This window comes from Ursus americanus, chromosome 24 (genome assembly GCF_024610735.1).
Source record: "Ursus americanus isolate L20-20 chromosome 24, mUrsAme1.1.p, whole genome shotgun sequence".
In the NCBI taxonomy this organism is placed as follows: domain Eukaryota; kingdom Metazoa; phylum Chordata; class Mammalia; order Carnivora; family Ursidae; genus Ursus; species Ursus americanus.
In genome coordinates this window covers 41,404,375-41,427,072 of record NC_142150.1, presented here as the reverse complement: position 1 = coordinate 41,427,072, position 22,698 = coordinate 41,404,375, and the positions used below count along the sequence as shown (strand labels likewise).

At 61.1% G+C, this 22,698-nt stretch overlaps 2 protein-coding genes across 2 annotated transcripts; both read left to right on the top strand.

The window, feature by feature from the left end:
* Nucleotides 1-157: 157 nt before the first annotated feature.
* Nucleotides 158-6,524, top strand: RIN1 (Ras and Rab interactor 1). Its single transcript, XM_045775922.2, has 10 exons — nt 158-372; nt 522-702; nt 807-921; nt 1,017-1,089; nt 1,234-1,325; nt 1,483-2,220; nt 2,441-2,746; nt 3,051-3,182; nt 3,326-3,477; nt 4,373-6,524. Exons 1-10 carry the CDS (start codon nt 287-289, stop codon nt 4,865-4,867), a joined length of 2,370 nt encoding a protein of 789 aa, XP_045631878.1. The 5' UTR covers nt 158-286; the 3' UTR covers nt 4,868-6,524.
* A 9,029-nt stretch (nt 6,525-15,553) lies between these two features.
* On the top strand, nt 15,554-18,178 carry CD248 (CD248 molecule). Its single transcript, XM_045775908.2, has one exon. The coding sequence runs from the start codon at nt 15,597-15,599 to the stop codon at nt 17,898-17,900; it is 2,304 nt and encodes a 767-aa protein (XP_045631864.2). The 5' UTR covers nt 15,554-15,596; the 3' UTR covers nt 17,901-18,178.
* Nucleotides 18,179-22,698: the final 4,520 nt, after the last annotated feature.

Genomic DNA, 22,698 nt, shown 5'->3' with positions numbered 1-22,698 from the left:
CCTCGGGATGCGCTGTGTGGAGGTGGCGGCCCCAAAGCTGGGGCTCTCGGAGTGGCACTTGCGTAGACGGGATCAATGCCCCCTGAGGCTGGGCCCAGAACAGAGAGGAAGCGGGCACGGCCCCGGCTGAGTGGACACACAAGAGTTAACTGGCGGGGCGTGACAGGGCGAACCGCCCTCAGGAAGTGTTACTCACCGCCGGGAATGTGAGCGCTCTTGCCTTGGGGGCTGGATTCTCTTCCTGAGTCCTGGGAGAAACCGGGAGACACCAGAGGAGCTCCCAGCCATGGAAACCCCTGGGGAGCCAGGAGCTGGACCTCTCGGAGCCCCCAGCCTGTCCAACTTCGCACCTGGGCGCCCGGAGAGAGAAAAGTTAGTGAAGTTGGAAGGGCAGCCTGGTGGGGCCGGGAGGGGTCTGTCCCAGGCCAGAGCAGGGTCTGTCCCAGGGCAGAGGAGGGGGAAAGGGTGGAGTAGGGGTCCCACGCCCTGATCCCCTGCTCAAGTCGGCTGCCCACCCGTAGGCCCGCCGTGGACCCGCCGTACGACGTGCCCGGGGCCAGCGGGCGGCAGGCGGGCGGGCCCCAGCGGCCTGGGCGCAGCGTGAGCCTGCGGGAGCGCCTGCTGCTCACGCGGCCCGTGTGGCTGCAGCTGCGGGCCAACGCCGCTGCCGCTCTGCACGTGCTAAGGACTGAGCCCCCGGGGGTGAGTCGTGCCCCTGACCCCGGGAGTGGCCAGCGGAGGGCGGCGGGGGCGGGGAGAGAGGCCAGACACGGAGGTGCCCAGCCTCCGACCCCTGTCCCTTGCAGACGTTCCTGGTGCGGAAGTCTAACACTCGCGGGTGCCAGGCCCTGTGCGTGCGGCTGCCCGAGGCCGGCGGCCCCTCCTTTGTCTCTAGCCACTACGTCCAGGAGAGCCCTGGGGGTGAGCGGGACTGGCCTGGGGGGAAGGGGCTGGAAGCAGTCAGGGCAGGGCGCAGGGGTGTTCCCCAGAGAACAACCGCACTTCCCATCTCTCAGGCGTCTCCTTGGAGGGCTCAGAGCTCATGTTCCCAGACCTGGTCCAGCTCATCTGCGCCTACTGCCATACCCGGTGAGCCTGGCCGCAGGGTGCCTGGTGTCCGTTGGTCCCAGCTCCCTGGGATGGTCTGTCCTCCCAAGCCCTGCAGGTCCTGTCAGCCCCCAGAGCCCTGAGCATCCCTCACCCCTGGCTTTCTGTTTCCCTCTCTGGCCTCAGGGACATCCTTCTCCTCCCACTCCAGCTCCCCAGAGCCATCTGCCAGGCAGCCACCCACAAGGAACTGGAAGCCATCTCCCATCTGGGCATTGGTAAGGGCTCTTCTGCTGCCCATTGCACAGATGGACAAGCTGAGGCCAAGAAGGAAAGGGAAGGCACGCGGGCACATGGCCTGAGCCTGTGCCTTTCCCTCATTTGGGCACCCTCCCCAAACCTCCCTGAGGCCCCAACTGGTGTTTTCTTCCCTAGAGTTCTGGAGCTCCTCCCTTAACACCAAGGCTCAGCTGGGCCTTTCTGAAGGCCAGCTGCTGCCCCGGCTGAAGCCCCGCTCCCCACAAGAGCTGGACCAGGGCACAGGAGCTGCCCTGTGCTTCTTCAATCCCCTGTTCCCAGGGGACCTGGGCCCCACCAAGCGGGAGAAATTCAAGAGGAGCTTCAAAGTGCGTGTGTCCACGGAGACCTCCAGCCCTCTGTCACCACCTGCCGTGCCACCTCCCCCGGTCCCCGTGCTGCCAGGTGCAGCCCCCAACCAGACAGAAAGCTTACCCCCTCGCCAGCTTCTGCGAAGAGAGAGCTCAGTGGGGTACCGTGTGCCTGGGAGCACCAGGCCCAGCCTCCCACCCCTGCCCTCCCTCCAGGAGGTAGATTGCAGCTCCCCCACCAGCTCCGAAGAGGAGGGGGCGCCAGGGTCCCGGGGAAGCCCAGCGACCTCCCCCCACCTGGGCCGCCGGCGGCCCCTGCTTCGGTCCATGAGCGCTGCCTTCTGCTCCCTGCTGGCGCCCGAGCGGCAGGTGGGCCGGGCAGCCACTGCGCTGATGCAGGACCGACACACGGCTGTGGGCCAGCTGGTGCAGGACCTACTGACCCAGGTGCGGGCTGGCCCTGAGCCCCGGGAGCTGCAGGGTGTCCGAGAGGCGCTGAGCCGGGCGCGGGCCATGCTGAGCGCGGAGCTGAGCCCTGAGAAGCTGCTGCCGCCCCAGAGACTGGGTGAGACCCAGGGCCCGGGCTCCGCAGGCTCAGCTCGGCTCTCCCTCTCCGTTTAATTCCAGCTCTTCCCTTTTCCCGCCTCTCTCCCGCTCTTCTCCCGTCTCGCCGAGATTCCTCCTCCTCTTCGTCTCTCTCCCTCCCTGACTACACCCCGGTCCCGGGGACTCTGGCCCCCACTCGTGCCCTGGTTCCCCTGACCCTGCCCGCCTCTCATCCGCAGAGCACGTCTTGGAGAAGTCGTTGCATCGCTCTGTGCTCAAGCCTCTCCGGCCCATCTTGGCGGCCCGCCTGCGGCGCCGGCTTTCCGCCAATGGCTCCTTGGGCCGCCTGGCTGAAGGCCTCCGCCTGGCCCGGGCCCAGGGCCCTGGAGCCTTCGGGTCCCACGTGAGCCTGCCCTCCCCGGTGGAGATGGAACAGGTGCGCCAGAAGCTGCTACAGCTGCTCCGGGCCTACTCTCCCAGTGCCCAGGTCAAGCGGCTCCTGCAGGCTTGCAAGCTGCTCTACACGGCCCTGAGGACCCACGCGGGTATGCCCCCTCCTTCCACTCCCCACCGGCCCCCTGCCAGGTCAGAGGCAGGCCCCCTAGAGATTCCAGAATGGCACAGCAAGGGGGGGCGGGGAATGGGTCCAACACTCCCATCTCGCAGATGGTGCAGCTGAGGCCCAGAGAAGACAGCATCCCCTCCCCGGCCCCTGTCTGTGGTTGCCATAGAGACCACATCACCCGAGGCGCAGCAGGTGGGAGGGAGGGTCACTGTCTGAGACAGGGAGGGGACACCAACCCTGGGGCCCCAGAGGAGTCTAAGGCTTCCTCCTCTACCACCCCACAGGGGAGGGTGCGGGGGCCGATGAGTTCCTCCCGCTGCTAAGCCTGGTCCTGGCCCAGTGTGACCTTCCTGAGCTGCTGCTGGAGGCCGAGTACATGTCAGAGCTGCTGGAGCCCACCCTGCTCACCGGAGAGGGTGAGGGAGCTCCTCCATGGGCCATTTCCTGTGTGGGACTGGGGTGCTTAGGGGCTGCACGGCCCCCAGTAAGTGGTGGGGGGGGAGTGGCAGAGTGTCACCTACCCCCAGCCCTGAGCTGTATTCTTCCCCTTGTGTCCCAGGTGGTTACTACCTGACCAGCCTCTCGGCCAGCCTGGCCCTGCTGAGTGGCCTGGATCAGGCCCACACGCTCCCGCTGAGCCCGTCCCAGGAGCTGCAGCGCTCCCTCAGCCTCTGGGAGCAGCGCCGCCTGCCCGCCACGCACAGCTTCCAGGTAACGGGGCCTCCAATCTAGGGGGGCACGGGGGCACAGTGGGGGTGGCGGGGTTCTGGCATCATCCTGCACAGTCCCCTTCTTTTCCTAGTGAGACCCAGCAGGGGAGAGGCGAGTCCTACATCATCCTGTCATAGAAGCAGCACCCTGTGTGGACGTCCAAACCTAGCTTTTCTCGAGAGGGCGCATTCCACGTGCTGTAGGGGCTCAGCCCTGCAGCTTCATAGAAACTCGGAATTAGGACCATAATTATCCCATTTTACATACGAGGAAACGGAGACATGACATGGAGGGGGAAAGGGACACGGATGGCAAGCTCAAGCCCCAAATCCTGATTTCTGGCCCCCAAATGGGGCTCTGCCCTCCCCCGAGTGAGGCTCCCAGCCCATGTTCCCCTCACCCTTCCTCTCCATTCAGTCAAGGGACCCTTCCTAGCCTTGGCTAAGAGTTCAGACCCTGCAGCCAGATGCCGGCTCTAAATCCTGGCTCTGCTACTTTCTGTTTGAGGAGCTTGGGCAAGTTATGTAACCTCTCTGTGCCTCGATTTCCGCATTTATAAAATGAGACAACAGGACTTGCCTCCTGGGGTCGATGTGTGGATGAAATGAGTGAATGCAGGACAAGCGCTTAGGGCAAGGGGGAGGCTCGGGAGAGCTGCTGGGGCCATCCTTCCCGCCGGCCTGCCGCTGTGACCCACTAGCCAAGGCAGATCTGTCCTTTCCTCAGAGCCCCACTTGCAGCTCCGCTTGTCCAAGAAGCTTTCGTCTCTTGGCTCTACCCTGGATTTATACCACCGCACCCTGTCCCTGCAGAGCCTATCCTGGGACCTCAAGCTTCGCAGCCAGAGATAGACCAGGCAGGACTGAGCTCTTATTTCGCTTGTCTTCCTGCACAGCACCTCCTCCGAGTAGCCTACCAGGACCCGAGCAGTGGCTGCACCTCCAAGACCCTGGCTGTGCCCCCAGGGGCCTCGATTGCCACCCTGAACCAGCTCTGTGCCACCAAGTTCCGAGTGACCCAGCCCGATACATTTGGCCTCTTCCTGTACAAGGAGCAGGGCTACCACCGCCTGTCCCCTGGAGCCCTGGCTCACAGGCTCCCCACGACCGGCTACCTTGTCTATCGCAGGGCCGAAAGGCCTGAGACCCAGGGGGCCTCACCGGGGGCTACCCCAGATTTCGGCAGCGGAGAGCCAGAGACAGGGGGCAGGGAGGAGGAGAAAGGGGGCCGGGGAGATGGGGACATTGAGGTCAAAGCCGGTCCTGGGGACAGCAGGGGAGAGTCTGAGACCATGGCTGAAAGGGCCAAGGAGGGGATGGGCCACGCCAGGGGGGGCCCCACTCAGCCAGGGGGGCCAGAGGCTGAGGGAAGCCGGGTGGCAGAGGAGTAGCCGGAAGTAGTCAGAAGGGTCATGTGGGACAGAAAACTCAGAGCCATCAGCCCCATGCCTCGCCGGCTTCCCCACCCCAGGCCACTCCTATGTCTGCTGCCACCTCGGTCTGATACTTATTCCGTGATCGCACTTTCTGGGGTGGTGCCTGGCCTGGCTGCGTCTGGAACACTGGAATCAATGGAGGGGGTTTGAGGGACCCCAGACCGAGGGCTCAGGCCCTTTGCCTCTCGCCCTTCCCTCCCAGCTGGAGGCCAGCCAGCCTTCAGTGCTGAGTGTGCCCAGCAGGGGACAAACCCAGCGGGTGCCCAGTCTCTGGCAGCGGGCCAGAGGCACCGTGCCAGCAGCCCCTCCTGGCTGGGGGCTTCAAGGCCCTGATAGGCTTCACCTGCTTCTGGGTGTCAGGAGGACTCGGAGCCAACACAGGCTCAGAGCCCAGGCCAGCCCTAGGCCAGCTGGAGGACTGGCAGCTCCAGACTCCAGTGTCCTGGAAAGAGACGGTGCTGTTGCCCCCCTGCCTTCTCCCACAAGCCCTCAAAGGGGCCAAAGGGATGGTTTTGCTGCAAAGCAGAGCTCAGGCTAGAGGGAAGAAGAGGGTTGGAGGTGGGATGTTAGCAGCACCCCCTCCGAGGGTCTGTTGTGTGCATTCACGCAAGGCTCTCATCTCTCAGCCTGAGGGAGATCCTAGAGATCGGTCCAGCCCAGGGAACACCCAGGCCCCAGGCTTTCTTCAAGATGGGAGGTCCTGGCAGGCACTCTGGCATCCCAGGGGACTTGGACAGGGGAGATGGGCTTCTGAAATGGAGGGGGTGCTTGGAAACCATTTCCTCTGCACTTAACTCTTCTGGACCTTGCAAGAGCTTCACGGGAGGTGGGCATGGCTCATTACGCACTGAGGTTTGGGAAAGTGACTCCTAAGATATCGATCATACAGCTGGCCATTACAGGTTCCCCACCCAAACCAGGGTGTCAGGCTCCAACTAAGCCACCAACAAATTAACCCTAAAGGCCCTACAGCCCCAAGGTGGGGCCCAGAGCAGGGAGCAAATGGGAGCAAAGAAAATGCCAGGAATGACCACAAGGGGGTGCACGTGGCCCAGGAAATGGCCAGTGGGTAATTCCGAGGGGCGAGAGTGTCTCCAGGGCTGCAGCCCTGTTAGGTGGTCAGAGGCCCTGTACTCTTGCAGCCACTGGGCAACCTGGGGTCAGTGCGGGCAGGGCCAAGTGCTGCCGGCCCTCAGCAAACTTGGAGTCGGGGACCTGGGTGAGGCAAACTCCAGGGGGGTCACTCCCTGGAAAGGAACTGTCCCCTGGTGGAAGGAGAACCCCAGCCAGTCTCTGGGGCACTCCCTCAGGTGCTGAGCACAAGGACATCAGCCCACATGTCAGACAGACATGACAACAGGAAGGTAGAAATCCTGGGCTTTGGGATTTCAGACAGTCCAGAGACAGATACGACCAAATTTGGGTGCAGGGATCCCAAATGTTTCACAAGGGCCACCAGCAGCTCTTTCCTCCACACTTCCACCCCCCCCCCCTCCAAGCTTCTTGCTGGTAGGGATTCTCCCCTCTTGTATGTCCCCCCTCCCTGCCCCACCCCCACCTCCCAGTGCCTTGCCCAGAGCTGGGCACTGCATAGGCACTCAATAAATGTTGTCCCCCTGATTGGAGTTTGATAAATAAGAGGGAAGGGCAGTGAGGTGGGAAGCTGGGAGGTTAAGGGGCCCTGGGTTCTGGGAACTAAACACAGGATGTCTCAAGTTCAGTTCCAGAGAAAAACCTAGACCAGTTGCCAGGGGTGCTCAGAGAACCCTGGATGTGGAGCTGGTCTCACGGAAACTGGGACTGGCGGAGGCCTCTGAGCCTTGGGGGCCTCTGCAAGCCCCCCTTCACCCCCTACTGTGTGGGAATTTAGCACCCGCTAACAGTGTCTCCTCAGAGCACTGCCAGCCCCTGCCTGCTACTGAGCCTTTTGGTTTTTCTTCTCAAGACATTCTGCTTGGTCAGGGGCCGAGGCCAGGTAACTCAGCATGTTCAAGGGTCACCATCCCGGGGTGGGGACTCCGAGCAGGGCAGGCAATGGTAGGCCCATCTTAGACTGATCTCATCCCCATTTTACAGGTGAGGAAACAGGCTTGCTCAGGGAAAGTGGCTTAGTACAGGGCAAAGAGCTGGACGCCGGGGTCGGTGGAGCTTTGGGCTTTGCCATCCTCCAGACAGAAGCGCTCATTTACTCATCCTTTCTGCAGTAATCGACTGCGTCGGAACCGGCCAAGCCCCAACAGCCCCAGCCCCTGCCAGAGGGAACCCAGCGAGATCCAGCGAGAACAGCACGCCCCACGCGCAGGCGGATTCAGTACTGCCCCTCCCTGACGCTGCCTCCCACCTTTGGCCTTCTGGAAGAGAAAGTCACGCGGGAGGTGCCGCACCTTGCCCAGCGCGCACTGCTGCAGAGCCGGGCTGGGAGGCCGGCGTTTGGCTCGCAAGCCGCAGCCTAGTCCTTTCCTTGCTTGGAAATGTTGCTCTCATCACCCCTAGAATCGCCACAGCCCCCTGTGTGAGTTTATGGTCTGTCTTCCCCACTAGGCCAGAGCCAAGTCAGCCTTCTTCGCCCCTAAATCTCAGGGGCCTAGAACAATGCCTGGCCCGGAACTGGCACTTAGTAGATGGAGGTGGAATGATTGATTCGGGAAGACGCAGCCTGAACAGTTCCTCCGAGTTCCCGGGGCGGGGGCGGCGCATTCTCCATCGCTGCCACCAGGGGGCGAGCATGCCCGTTCCCAGGCACAGGCCCGGCCCCCTTCTTGCGGGAGGCCACCCAGGGACGCCCGGCACTCGGGCACTCGGGAGGGCCTGCACCTGGCCTGGTGCCAGGGTGAGGAAGCATCCCCGCAGTGCGGCCCTGGGCCCATCCTGCGAACAGGAGTCCTGCCAACAGAGGTTGGGAACAGGAGCCAGGAGCCAGGGCCTATGGAGTGGCCCGAGAGGGGCCCTGGGAGGGGTGGGAAGAAAGGCAGTCGTTGAGACCCACACCACCACCTTCACTCACTTTCAACGCAGAGCATTTAACACCCTGCCATGGTCTTGTGACCCATGTTCACCACCCCAGTTTAACACACAGTAACATCCCGACTCGTGTTTGCACAATTTGTGACACCCTGCAGCCCACGGTCATGTACCGAACGCCTGGCCACCCCCAGCCTTAACAGGAACACTCAGAGTGTTGGGAACACTTGGAGACTGTTAGCCATTCATGCCCTGTGGGATGGGACACGGTGACACAAACACGGGCCCCTCCTCTGAGCCACACCCTGACAGACCTCCCTAGATCTGCAAGCGTAGAGACATTCCCTCAATGCCCTCCCAGCCTCTGGGTTCAGAATGTGACTGGGTGACACACATCCATGGGGACAGGCTGACACGGAGACGTGGTGAGTGCTACACAGAGATTCAGCGACACACACCTACTGGGGTAGCACTGCCGCCACCACCGCTACAGCCAAGTCCCCCACTCAGGCACGGCATGTGGGCTTGCTTCTCACGCTGCACAGGCATGGGAAGCGTGCACACACACACAGGCACACACATGCACGTGCACGCACACGCACACTTTCATACTTCTGATCATGCAGAAGGGGTCCAAGCCCTGATCCCAACTAATCTCACTCCAGCCCCAGCCTATCCCTGCCACACTCAGCCGTTCCAGTCCATGGTGGACCCTAGTGGGGGCTGGACATTGCTGAGAAGACCCCCGTGGGGGGTGTGGCCACCCCACTGGCCAGGAAGAAGGCCGAGGCCGAGGCCGGCGGTACTGGGCGGGGAGGCCTGAGCTCATCAGATTCCAGCCTGAGTGATTCACGGGAAGCGCCTGGGGAGGATCTGTGAGGGGGGGGAATGACCCAGGGGCTGGGGCTTTGGGGGCCTGGGTGGGCTTCAGACTAGAAAGGATCTGGGTCCAGAGCAAGCTTCCAGTCTGGGAGGGGGCTTCCTGAAGGGTGGCCCAGCCTGAGGGGTGTCTGCTGGGTCTGGCCCCTGGGAGGAGCTTAGGACACGGAACTGAGCCCACAGGATGAGACAATCGGCCCCTCCCGCCCTCCCCACGCCTTCCCAGCCCCAACAGCTGGGTGTCTTTAGCAAGGGTTAGGCCAAGGGTGGGGGGCAGGGGTGGGGTGACCTTCACGTCCATCTTGACCCCTTGGGCCCTCAGGCCGGCAGCCAGAGTGGACCCGAGAGGCCCTGAAGGGCTGGACCTGGCGGGCCAGTTGGGGCTGACAGGGTTACAGACCCTCGGTGCCCTGCCAGGCAAGGCCTCTGCCAGAGAGCCCAGAACACACGGCTGTCCCAGCGCCAGGGATGTTTTCCTGCTGAGACGGAGCCCTCTGCTCCTGCCACCTCCTGAGCCCCCTGCCTCCCTGGCCGGGCTGATGCTCAGAGGACCCAGCTGCTCCTGCGGGGTGACAGGAAGAAAGGATGGGGCTGGAGGCAGGACGGGGGCTGCAGGAAGTGCCTTTCTTGGAACTCTGCACCAAAATAGCCCGGTCTGTCCCCACTCTGGGTCTCAGTGTCCCAGGGGGGAGATAAGTGTCACCAAGGAGACCCTCACCAGGGAGGGGCCTGAGCTGACCTTAATCGGGCTTTTGCTCACCACCCCCCTCCCCTCTCCTACCCCCACCGGCTCCCACCAAGCCTGCCTCAGGCTCTGCGCCACTTTGAAGTCCTAACATAAATATCATGTCTGCTTGGGTTCCCCTTCCCGGCCTGGTCACAGCCCCCAGACCTGGCTCCCACCCCAGCCAGCCCTGGGGGTGCGTGCTGGGGGAGAGGGGGGAGGCCTGGACCACCCAGGGAAGGTGGCGAGCCAGAGACACTGGAACAGGAATGGGGAGACAGGGGCAGACACCAGAGGCGGAGAGGGAAGATACGGAAGTGGCCAGAGAACAGAAAGACAGACCCGAAAAACCAACAAGGTGACAATCCTGGGGACAGGAGAGGAGACAGAGAGACCCCAGAGAGTGACAGGAGCCCTGGAGACACGGGACTGCAGAGAGGGAAGAGAGAGGAAGAGATACAGTGCGAGGGACAGTGAGACAGTGAGGGGGCAGGAAAAGAAGGGAAAGTTCCAGGGTGCGGGTGGAGACGGGGAGGCTGACACTGGGGTAGCAGTGGGAAGGACACGGTGGAAAAAGAAACATCCCTGGTGACAGACTGACCAACCATCTCCGTTTGCCCCGAGGGCTAACGGGGTTCCCAGCAGACAGGATTTGCAGGGCTGCGACCAGGAGAGTCCTCAGCAAGCTGGGACAGGTTGGTCACCCTCAGTAGCAGGCTTCTGCCAGATGCCTCAGGGACCACAGAGGCCTTACCCTCACAGCCCAAGGGCAGCAGAGGAAGGACAGGAACAGCAAAGGCCAGGGGAGCGGCCATTCCTCCTGGGATCCCCAGGATCAGGTAGTCCCTCCTCTGCCTCCACCCCGTGACCTGGGGCAAAGCCTTGTCCCTCTCTGAGCTGGGAGGACACTGAGCAGGGCAGCTGGGCTGGGCCCTTCTAGTTCTGCAGTGGGCTCCAGGACTCCCATCCTCGTAGGCAGATGTGGCCAGATGTTCAGGTCAGGCATCTGCCAGGAGAGGGACTGGGGCCCCAGCTGTGCCCAGGTTGGGAGATCCAGGGGAGCCATGTGTTTCTCTCCTCACAGCTGTGGGCACAGGTGTGGGCCCGTGGGGACACACACACACACATCACCCAGCTGCGTGGACCCTCAGCAATGCAAGCCTCGTGCAAGCACACACACTCACGTGCCCACGGTCGTGTACAGACACCCAGGTACACCCACCAGCACGCTGTCTCTCTCTATGGTGGATGCCACCCTCCCCACCCCCTCCAGCTGTCAGAATCCCTTACCCCCCCAGGGACTAGACCTGGACACACCCCTTCTTCCCAGGCCCCACCTTTCCCAAGCCTCTCCCTCCCACCCCGTCCAGTCCCCAGCGCCACCCCCCTTCCCGCGGTCTCTCCCATCCAGAAGGACACGGGGTGCGGCACCAGCACGTGGGGAGGGGCAGGAGGCCAAAATTGCTGCCCTCCCCCAGACTGCCCTTCCTCCCCCCTTCTGCCCTGGGACCTCTCCCACCTCCCCTCCTGCGGCTCCCACCCACGGCTGGGCGGCTCCTGCCCACCAGTTGGCCCTTCCTCCTGACAGCCTGAAGGCTGGGGTGGTTTGGGAAGAATTTAGAAATGGAGGGAGGTGGGGGGATGGGGACAAAAGGAAAAGGAGGAAAGGAGGTGATTTGTACACAAAGCAATGTGCTGGCTCAGCAGTGGGCCGTGCCAAGGCTCTAGGACGCCTGCCCAGGGGGAGCCCCCCAATCATACTCACCCCCCCATCCTGGCCGTTCCACTGGGCTCTCTTCAGGCCAACCCCTCTGCAGGCCGCCTGCACCCCCACCCCCACGGGCCCACACATCGCATCCAAAACCACTGTCTGGCTTGTCCTGGTAGCTGGAAGACAAGGCTCCTTCTGGGGAAGTGGGCTTCTGTTTTCAAGCCCGTCTTAAGGTGAGCTCTCGCCATAAGGGCCACGATCAGGGCAGAGGACTCCAGCCTCCGAACCCACCCTGTGAGCAGAGCTCAGGGTCTAGAGCTGCCTCCACCGCTTCGAGGAAGACACGGTGGCCTCAGGCCCCAACAGAGAAGACGGGGATTGTGGTAACAAGGAAGCATCACACGTGATCTCTGCCCGTGGTCGCCCGCGCGGTCCTGCCCTCCTGGACCTACAGATCCCAAGTGGCATTCTGAGCCCGCCATCCATCGCGGTGTGGATCAGTACGAATTAGCACTTCTGCCTGAATCCCTATAGCCAGCCATGCCTCTCAGCATCTTCTCTCACCTCCACACCCACATGCTTAGCCATCTATCCACCCATCCACTTACTCCTTCTACATCCATCCATTATCCGCCTGTCCACCGACCCACGCATCCACGCATTCTCTGACCACACCGCCCTTCCACCCACGTACACACTCATGCATTCACCAGTGCAGGCACCCATCTATCTATCCACCCACCCATCATCCAAGCTTTTACTGCATCCAAGAGCATCTTCTCTGTGCTAGGCAGGGAGCAAGATGAGTCAGGCTGAATGGGACTGACAGAAAGAGGAAGACCGCAACCAGCCCCTCTCTGTCCCCTCGCCCCCAGATCCTTGATGCTATGCCCACTGCACCTGGTCCTGACTAGGGTTGGAAGTTCCTAGGTCGCCTCAACTCCACCTCTCCCAACCTGGATGGGAGCAGGGGAATGCTAGGCACCCAGGTGCGGCTCCAAGCTTCATTCTCCACCCACAAAACCCTTAGCTTTGTTGGGGTCAGAGGTGCCCCGCTCATCTCTACCCCCGCCCCCTCTGGCTCAGCAGTCCCTCTACTTGCAAGTCAGCCCAGCCTGACCATCTGGAATCTGGCCTTTGACCCTCTTCCTCCTGCTTCTCTTGCCTGCCCCCCAACCCCTCACCCCAACTGAGGCTGGAGTCCTGACCTCTGATCTGACCTGCCTACTCGCCAGACGGCTTGCAGCCTCCCCTCAGACGCCCCAGCACGAGCCATTGCCCGAATCATGACTGGGCCCGCCACACCCTTGGATCAGGCTCTGGCCAGCCCCTAAGGAGCCTCCAGAGGCTGCCTCCCCCAGCCCGGCCCGCCCTGCTGCCCGGCTCTCCAGCCAGCTCCCTCCCCTCTCCCAGACTATTGCAACAACCTCCAGTCCCCCTCCACCCACCACACACCAGCCACAGGGAACTCCCATCATACCTCTTCCACATGGCCCCCGCAGTGGAGGCCAGTCTTTAAGGGGTAGCTTACTGCCTTCCAAGCCAGGCTTCTACCCCCTTTCTGACATTCCCTCTTCACTACTTACAGTCTCTCTAGATGTCCCTCATGCCAGTGGAGTCCTTTGTATTCTCTAAAGGCATCTTAAGCTCCCCCACCCCAGCACTTTGTCTAGGCTGTGCCTTCCCCCATCCTCACTTCCTCATGCCATGCCCAGCTCTCAGACAGTGCTTGATGGCTCCTCAGGGCACCGCAGCAAAAAGAGAACTGGAACGAGAGTCAGGCAGCCTTGGTTCTAGTCCCAGCCCTGCCACAAACTAGCTCTGAGACTCCCTGGGCCTCAGTGTCCCCTACCTGCAAAAAGGCTTGCTGATTTCCAGGGATCTCCCAGTTCTGAAATGGTCTGACTTCTGGGGAAGGCTGGGCACGTGTGGGGAGCAGGTGGACTTTGGGTCCAGATAGCATCCCGGATTCCCCCAGCATGGCCCTGGGCCAGGTTCTTCATTTATCTGAGTCTCTGATTCATTAATTTGACAAATCCTACTGAGCAGCATTGATGGGCCAGGAACTTTCTAGGCTCTGGGGATACAGTAGGGAACAAGACAATGACGCTGCCCTCACGGATCTTACACAGTCTCCACTGGGGACATAACATTCAGCAATGTCTGGAGACAATTTTGATTGTCCCAACTGGAGGGATGTTACTGGCCTCTAGGTAGAAGCCAGGGATACCACTAAGCATCTTACAATGCACAGCACAGTCCCTACAAGAGGTAGAGGTGGACCTGGTGAGTTTCACATACAGCCAGGAGGCCAGAGTAGTTGGAGCAGAGGAGTGAGTGGGAGTGGGGTAAGAAGTTGGAGGGCAGACCGCATCAGCCTGGAGGCCATGGCCAAGATGTTGGCCTGTCTTCTGAGTGAGATGGGGGCCCAGACAATTCTGAGCAGGGGAGTAACCAGATTTGTCTTGGATTTGAAAGGAATCCCTCTGGCAGGATGGAGAAGGCAAGACAGAGATCAGAGGAGAGGCTGTCGCAAGAATCTAGATGGAAGGGGACAGTGGCACGGGCCACAGGTGGGTGGCAAAGAAAATGGCCAGAAGCAGTCAGATTGTGGATCTACCCGAAGGTGAAGTCAATAGGATTTGCTGAGAGATTGGATGTGGGGTGTGGGAGAAAGAGGAGTCAAGGATGATCTCAAGGCTTTGGGCCTGAGCCAAGGGAAGGATGCACTGCCCCATATTGACTTTCTTCTCATGAGAAGGGGGATAATTCTATACATTTCACAGATGTAGACCTTAAAAGAACGACTTTCCGGGCATACAGCAAGCGCTTCAAAAGCCCTGGTTCTCAGGGGGACTGGCCGGGTCTGCAAGGCCAGCCCTGGTGCTGTAAGGTGATTAGCAAAGCTGCTCTGGTCCCCCCCCCCCCCCGGAAGTTTCGCTCCGAAGACTAAGGAACATTTGCCTCATGCTTTGCAGCTGACAAAGCACATTTACAAACAGCGAGAGCTGTGATACAATAGCCCTGCTGAGCAGAAAGGCCCTGACACATTACCCCATTTTGTAGATAAGAAAAACGGAGACCCAGAGAGGGTCAGTGACTTCCCAGCAGTCACACAGCACAACAGTGGCAGAGCACTGAGGGGCAGAATCTCTCCTCCACGTCCCCACCCCCTGGCTCAAACTTCTGCCGAGAGTGCAATGGGTGTTCACGGGTTAATCTGACAGCCAGCTCCCCAGGGACCATCCTGGATGATGGGCTCAGTGCACATGCCTCCAGAGGCCTCCAAGAGGGGCGGGCAGAGGACCCTGGCCAGGCCCACGCAGCAGCGTCTGGGGGCAGGGAAGCCTCCACACATGTGACGTCTGTGTCACATACACATGTATGTGTCATTGCGAGCTTCATGCCCATACATGGCCTCTCCCCAGTCCGTCCCCTCCCAGACAGCCCTGCTCACCCTGAGTTCAGCCTAACCCCTGCCTGGTCCCCCTCCCCCATGCACCCTGCCCTTTTGCAGCAGGAGCCCAGAGAAGCATTTCCTGTTTGGGGGCTGCCTCCTCCCCTTCTAAGCCCAGGTTCCCAGGGCCCCAGGCTGAGCAGAGGTGAAGGGAGGGCAGCCCCCTTCCCCTCCTCCGCCCCCCCATCCAGCTGGAGCCAGGAAGCTTGGGGGTGGGGGCAGGTTGAGGCGGGAGGTTAGTTCCTAAATGAGGGTTTGAGGATGCCCATGCCTGACGCCTGTGTGATCAAGGTGGATCCCATGCAGGGGCTGCACACGGACGAGAGGGCTGTCTTGTGTGAGGACACGTAGAATGTTGCTGCACTTAAGTATGTGCGGCCAAGGGGCTTAGCGCGTTACAGCATGTACAAGTCTGGGACGATGGGACCGTGCGAAGAGTGCTCTTGTGCGGGGACAGGAGTGCGCACACACGTGTGTGATGTGAAGGGCATGACGTAGAGCATGTGTCCACATGTATGACGAGCAGTTGGGCCCTGAGACAGTTCACAAGTGTGATGAGGTTGGTGTGGCCAGACTGGATCCCGGGCGAGTCTCTGGGAAGGGACCTCACCCCACCGCCAAGAGCCCCAGACTGCCGGAATTTTCTGAGGGTCTTCCAGCCTCCTGGGCAGGCGTTTCCCCCTCTTCTCGACTCCCAGGCAGCTCGCTGCGTCTCCCCCCACCCCCACCCTCCAGCACCCCCCACCTCTGCCCCCCGCCCGACTGCTTCCTGCTCTGGCCGCCCCGGGCCCCGGGGGAGCGGGAGCAGGGAGCTGGCAGCGGCCCCAGCCCACTCCTTACAAGGCCTGAGCCCGGCCCAGGCCCGCCCCCGGCCCGCCTGCCAGAGGCCCCGGTCCCTCCCCCTGTCAAGAGCGGCCGCGAGCCGGCCCCGGGCCAGTCGGGGGGCATCGCGATGCTGCTGCGCCTGCTGCTGGCCTGGGCGGCCGCGGTGCCCACACTGGGCCAGGCCCCCTGGGCGGCCGAGCCCCGGGCCATCTGCGGCCCCGGCAGCTGCTACGCGCTCTTCCAGCGGCGCCGCACCTTCCTGGAGGCCTGGCGGGCCTGCCGCGAGTTGGGGGGCGACCTGGCCACGCCGCGGACCCCCGAGGAGGCTCAGCGTGTGGACAGCCTGGTGGGCTCCGGCCCGGCCAGCCAGCTGCTGTGGATCGGCCTGCAGCGGCAGGCCCGGCAATGCCAACCACAGCGCCCGCTGCGTGGCTTCACGTGGACCACGGGAGACCAGGACACGGCCTTCACCAACTGGGCCCAGCCGGCCACAGGGGGGCCCTGCCCGGCCCAGCGCTGCGCCGCCCTTGAGGCAAGCGGCGAGCATCGCTGGCTCGAGGGCTCTTGCACACTGGCCGTCGATGGCTACCTGTGCCAGTTCGGCTTCGAGGGCTCCTGCCAGGCGCTGCCAGATGAGGCGGGCCAGGCAGGCCCGGCGGTCTACACCACGCCCTTCCACCTGGTCTCCACCGAGTTGGAGTGGCTGCCCTTCGGCTCCGTGGCCGCTGTGCCTTGCCAGGCTGGCAGAGAAGCCTCCCTGCTCTGCGTGAAGCAGCCTGAGGGTGGCGTGGGCTGGTCTCGGGCCGGGCCCTTGTGCCCGGCTGCCGGCTGCGGCCCGGACAACGGGGGCTGCGAACACGAGTGCGTGGAGGAGGTGGACGGTCGTGTGTCCTGTCGCTGCACCGAGGGCTTCCGGCTGGCGGCGGACGGGCAAAGCTGCGAGGACCCATGTGCCCATGCCCCGTGTGAGCAACAGTGTGAGCCTGGTGGGCCGCAGGGCTACAGCTGCCACTGTCGCCTGGGTTTCCGGCCGGCCGAGGATGAGCCACACCGCTGCGTGGACACGGACGAGTGCCAGATCGCCGGCGTGTGCCAGCAGATGTGTGTCAACTACGTCGGTGGCTTCGAGTGCTACTGCAGGGAGGGCCACGAGCTTGAGGCTGATGGCATCAGCTGCAGCCCCGCTGGGGCCATGGGTGCCCGGGCTTCCCAGGACCTAGGGGATGAGCTGCTGGATGACCGGGAGGACGAAGAGGATGAACATGAGGCCTGGGAGACCTTTGATGGTAGCTGGACGGAGGTGCCTGGGATCCCATGGATGGAGGCCACACAGCCGCCTGACTTTGGCCTGGCCTATAGACCTAGTTTCCCAGAGGAGGAAGAGCATCAGATGCCCTACCTGGACCCCACCTGGCCACCCCCACTTAGTGCTCCCAGGGTCCCCTACCACTCCTCAGTGATCTCTGTCACCCGACCCGTGGTGGTCTCTGCCACACGCCCCACACTGCCTTCTGCCCACCGACCCCCTATGATCTCTGCCACACGCCCACCCCAGGCCCCTGCCCCTGAGCCCCCCATGATCCCTGCCAGGCACCCGGCTTTGCCTCCTGACCACCAGTTCCCCATGATCTCAGCCAACCATCCAGATCTGCCCTTTGCCTACCAACCCCCCATTGTCTCTGCCACTCACCCAGCACGGCCCCCTGCTCACCAGCCCCCAATTATCTCAGCCAAACATCCTGAACTGCCCCCTGTGTTTCCAGACACCCAGGTCACTGACACCCAGACCACCGCTCATGTGCCCCAGATCCCTGCTAACCACACTCCTCTGAATACCACTAACAGCGCCCATCAATCCCTTGTCACCCCAGATGTCCCGGCTCTCCAAGCCCAGGCCACCCCCCTTCCCATTACCTCGACTGTCCAGCCCCCTCTGACCACTACCTCCAGATCCCCTGTGCTCCCTGCCCATCAAGTCCCCGGGTCTTCTTCTATCCAGACCCCAGCCCCCCACATTACCCTCACCTCAGAGCCCCCTCAGAGCCCCACTAACCAGACGTCATTCACCAGCCCTACACACCCCCATTCCAAACCCCCCCAAGTCCCAAGGGAAGGTGCCCATGACGCCAAGGTGGCCCCATGGCTGCCCTCAGCAGCCCCCACAGCCCTGGGGGAGGCCAGTCCGGCAGGCCACAGCCGGAGGGATGACCGGTGGCTGCTGGTGGCACTCCTAGTGCCCACATGTGTCTTCTTGGTGGTCCTACTCGCGCTGGGCATCGTGTACTGCACCCGCTGTGGCCCCCACGCACCCAACAAGCGAGTTACTGACTGCTATCGCTGGGTCACCCACACTGGGAGCAAGGGACCAACAGAACCAATGCCCCACCGGGGCAGCCTCACAGGGGTACAGACCTGCAGAACCAGCGTGTGATGGGGTGCAGCCCCCCCTCTGCGGGGTGGGGGGAAGGGGTGTGCATTGGACACATGGCCCAGGCTGCACCAGGGACCCATGGGGGCTACCCAGCTGGACAGAGGGCTTCCTGCTCCCCCCGGGGCCCAGCCAGCCTCCTCTCTCAGTCAACTACCAGCATCGACTCTTGGGAACTCTACTCCCCGGCCCAGCACTCACGACAGAGGAGACGCCGAGGCCCGCAGGACCTCAGGGGGTGGGTGCTGGGGTCTTCTCCAATAAATGGGGTGCCAAACTCACCCAAAGTTCCTGACCCCCATTGATGTCTGAGAGGAGGGGTTTGGGAGGACTCAACAAAAAAGAGGGGACCTTCCTTCTGCTTGTCTGGGTCCCAAGGAAATAAGGTAAGACCCCTTAAGGGAGGGTATGCTTCCGAGATTCTCGGGTAAACAGGAGCCCAGAGAGGGCAGAGCCTTGCCCATGATCATGCAGTGAGCCCAGGGGAGTGGGAGGTTTGGCATGGAGAGGGTTTCATATTTGTTCCTCTTTTTACCAAAACTCCAAGAAAGGGGGGCTGAAATGGGGGAGTGTTCTAGAATGAGAGCTTCTGCTCAACTGGAGCCAAACTGGGATTTAGGAGTCAAAGTTAAGCTCTGGATCTGGTGATTCTGGGGAGTGAAGGGTGTCTAGTGGGTGAGCTTCTAACTGTCTTCTGGTACTTGCCATCCCATCCCCACAGCCTGCCTAGAAGTTGGCACCTGGGGCCCAGGGTCACTCAAGGGTGCTGCCACTCCTCTGGGTTATAGGTGCTCTGAAGGTGCCCCTCCTCCCTGATCTGGAGAGGGGGCCGGAGCCACTGCCTCGCAGACTGGGATGGGGAGAGCCCGGAACCTGGGAGAGATATCCCATATCCAGTTCCCTTGGCAGGCTTCTGAGCAAGGCTGGGGCCACATTTTGTCCTTCTCCATGTGGGTGGTGCTGGGACAGAGAGAACCCAGGAGACCAGAGCTTGAGCAAGTTGCTCAATGCCGAGGTGTCCCATGAATCCAGAAGGGGATGGGCAAAGATCACTGCCTGCGGGAACCTGGCAAACTGCTTCATCCTGGGCTCACTGCCTTGGGGACCAGCAGAGGCGGGACCTCGGCCGGGGAGGCTCCGGTTCCCACCGCCTCTGTAATTTTTCAGTTGCAGTCTCTAAGGAGCCTCTAATTAGGACGGAGCAGAACCACCACGACCACCCAGACAGGAGAGGAGGGGTGGCCTAGAGGCCCCTTCCCTACCGGGTGCCCTATGCCACCCTCTGGCCCCGGGGCCTGGGCCTGGGCCGGGCCCCAGGGGACCGGTAGAGGAGGGGCCAGAACTGGGGACGAACCGGGGGCCTGGGAGGGGGTGGAGGGAACGCTATGCACCGCCCCCGGCCCCGCTCTCATGTTCCCCTAACTCAAACCAGACGCCCCCGCCAGATCCTGCCCAAGTGTTTAACCTCGGAGACGCCGCTGGAGAGATTCGATGAATGAGAATGGAGTCACGGATGGCCTATAGGCCTGGGTCTGAGAAGGTGGTGTGGGCGCAGCCTCGGGGGTGACAAAGCCTGCCAGGATGGGACAGACTGGCGCTCCCTCCTGTGACCCTGGGCAGGGGATCCAGAGCGCCCTCTGGGCAGGAAGGAGTTAAATGCACTGCTGTTGGAGGGAGGGGATGGGAGTGGGGAAGGGGGCCCAGAGCCGGCTCTTTGTCATCCGTAATGAGCAACAGATGCGGAGCTGCGTGCGGGCCTAAACAGACTGCCTCCCAGGGCAGAACCCCCGCCTGCGCCCAGCCTGGGCTCCGCCCAGACCCGGAGCTGTGTCTTAGGCTCCGCCCATCGACTCTGAGACTCCTCCTCATCCAGGCGCGAACCTCGCCTGCAGGCAGATGCCGGCGCTCTCAGACAGATCCCTTCTAGCTACGAGCCACGCCCACCCACGACTGTCAAAGTGCCCCCTCGGGAGCTCTACAGAAGCCCCACCCACCAAAACCACAAGCCTCGCCCCCTGCCAGCTCAGAGATCCTCGCAGAACGATTGCCCCGCCCCTCTGCTCTATCAGCCCCGCCCCGGCCAAGGCAGTACCATTGTCCCCGCCCACCAGGGCCATAAGCCCCGCCTTCTCAGGCGGGTCGCGCAGACTGCCAGTTATTAGCTCCCGCCTCCAGGAAGCATCAACTCCGCCCAGAGCTTACACTTTCTCCTCACGCCGCGTTGCATGCCCCGCCTAACAGAAACACAAGCTCCGCCCCTTCTCGGAGCAGGGGACTCGGTTCACGAGTGCAGGGAATCCCGTAGAGACCCTTTCTCCGTCCGGGAGACCTGCAAGTTCCGCCTTCCAGGAGGTTACGGGTTCCCCTTAAGCCCCTCTTCAGGCTCCGCCCCCAGATACAAGTCCCGCCCATTCACGGCCGTTCAAATTGCAGGGGCGGGGCCCCAGGCCCGCCTCCCTGGGAAAAAAGCTCCGCCCACGTCCGGCTAACACTTTCCCTTCACACTGAGGTAATGGTGCACATAGAGTCCTCGGGTCCTCCCACTAAGAATAACCACAAACTCCAACCCTGACCATCCCTTAAGTCCCGCCCATCCAGAGCGCCCCTCGCCGGGGGCTTCGAGCAAAAGAATCCTCTCGCGCAGAGAGCGTAACCCAAACTCTTCTCTCAGGCTCCACCTACTGTGAATGCATAGCCACGCCCACCTGTAGGTTCCACCTTCTCGGGATTCCGGGACCCAGGACTCCCAAAGTCGCTCACCGCCTTCCGAATATGCTCAGACTGTTGTGGATCCAAACTCCTTGTCCCTGACCAGGATGCCCCTGAACCCGGCCCTGGCACCCCGTCTCCTTCCCTACTCACGGTTTCCGGTCGTCTAGATTGCAGGTTCTCTGGAGGGAGCTCTCAGATGAGGTCGAGAGCCTGACGGGAGGCGTAGATGAATGGGCCTTTGGCGCCACCTGCCTTCGGCGTCCGGGTTTGCAGCCACCGCGAACCTGGCCCCCCTCCCAAAGCACATTAGGGCTCAATAAATACTTGCTTAATTTAATAAATGTCTGTGTTATTCAGATATTGGCCGCTTCGGCAAATATTTGCCCCCCCCGCAAAACAGCAGATCCACTCTCATGGTTCTTCTGTTGTATTTGGAAGACGCCAAAGGGCCCTCTGTGAGCTGCAGCGGCCCCCTGCCAGTCTTTACAGCTGCTGGTGGGACTTTTGTTGTACCTTACCCACGAATCCTGTTTCCCAGGGATGAAAGCACAGACTCTCACCTGAATCGTTAGGGCTGGGTCCTCCCCTCCTCAAACTAGTGCTCCAAAGTGTGGACACCTTCCTTAGAGGCGTGCACTTGGCAGGAGGGAGTGTGTTTGGGCTCACACACCCTCATGTAGAAGCTGAGACTTCCAGTTTTGGGAGCAGGATTGATCTTAGGGCAGACCTCTATATCAGCGCTCATCACTACATTTGAAAATATTCCCCTGCTCACTCCCACACTAGACTGGGGCTCCAGGTGTCCAGGCCACTCTGGAGTTCGGTACCAGGGGCTCAATGTAATGTCCTTCAAACATGATTGGGACAGACTGGGCAGTTAAGGTTGAAGAGGGGCAGAACTAACGTCTACCGAGTTCCAGTAGGTACCAGCACCCAGCTGGATACCCCTCACTTCCTGTCTTAGGCATTTGGTGGAGCCACTTCCTCAGCAACTCAAAGCCTGGGGAATGAGATGCTTTCCAGATGAGATTCCAGTTCTGGCCCCCTGGCCACTATGAATGGGAGTAGGGTTTAGTGCCGAATCCTGGTGCAAATAATAATGAACCCTTGCAGCAGCGATGGTCAGCCTCATCCCATTCTAAGGGCTTTATGTGTCTTTACCCACTTGACGTCCAGAACAGCCCCCATGCAGTGAGTGTCACTCTTACCATGATTTGCAGATGAGGAAGCTGAAGGCACTTGCCCGAGCGCCTTGCATCAAGCCGTCCATCCTATTTGACCAAGTTAGTAAGTGGAGGTTTGGATGGAGGTAGGTTTGGTGATCTTTGCCCCTAGAGCAGAGCCAGTCCATGAGGATAGCCATGTCTCTGATTAGAAAATGCCCACCTCCCAGGGAACTTGCTTTTTTTTTTTAGTCAATACATTTTTATTTAAGGAATTTTACGTGATTCCTCCCACTGCCAATCACCTTAGTTCCTCCCAAGTCAGAATCATAATCTTCAACATAGCCTTTTTAAAAAGAGCTTTTGTTCAATCCACAGTTGTCACTGTCAGTCCATAATTCTTCATGGCGGGCTTCTTTGATCTCCACTTGAATATGGACATACTTCAGAAATTCCCCACCTCTAGTCTTTGGAAACCAATTTCTTTACTTTAGGGCCACATTTAGAAGCAGAGTAGATGGATCTTTCTAGTTCTCAATTTCAGACACTCTCTAAACATGAATAAGTTCAAATCATATTCACCCTGAACGATCACACCTTAGAATTGTACAGACTGTTGGGATACACCAATACCTAAGATTTAAAATATTTGCAGGGCGCCTGGGTGGCTCAGTTGGTTAAGTGTTTGGCTCTTGGTTTGGCTCAGGGTGATAATCTCCTGAGTCGTGGAATCGAGCCCCCAGGGGAGCCCTAACCCCCACTCCCCTCCTCCCTGCCTGTGCCAGGTCCAGACTCCTCTGGGAGTCTGCTTGAAGATTCTCTGCCCCTCCCCCTACTCGTGCACACATGCTCTCTCTCTCTCTCTTAAATAATTTTTTTTAAATAAAATACTTGACTGTTAAGTCCTTCACACAGTTTTAGCAGAT

Bases quoted from the DNA above. Each gene is read 5' to 3' on its own strand.
- RIN1 (XM_045775922.2), top strand. From the start codon at position 287: ATGGAAACCCCTGGGGAGCCAGGAGCTGGACCTCTCGGAGCCCCCAGC. The intron at 922-1,016 runs GTGAGCGGGACT...CCCATCTCTCAG, and splicing joins CGTCCAGGAGAGCCCTGGGG to GCGTCTCCTTGGAGGGCTCA. The intron at 2,747-3,050 runs GTATGCCCCCTC...ACCACCCCACAG, and splicing joins GGCCCTGAGGACCCACGCGG to GGGAGGGTGCGGGGGCCGAT.
- CD248 (XM_045775908.2), top strand. From the start codon at position 15,597: ATGCTGCTGCGCCTGCTGCTGGCCTGGGCGGCCGCGGTGCCCACACTG.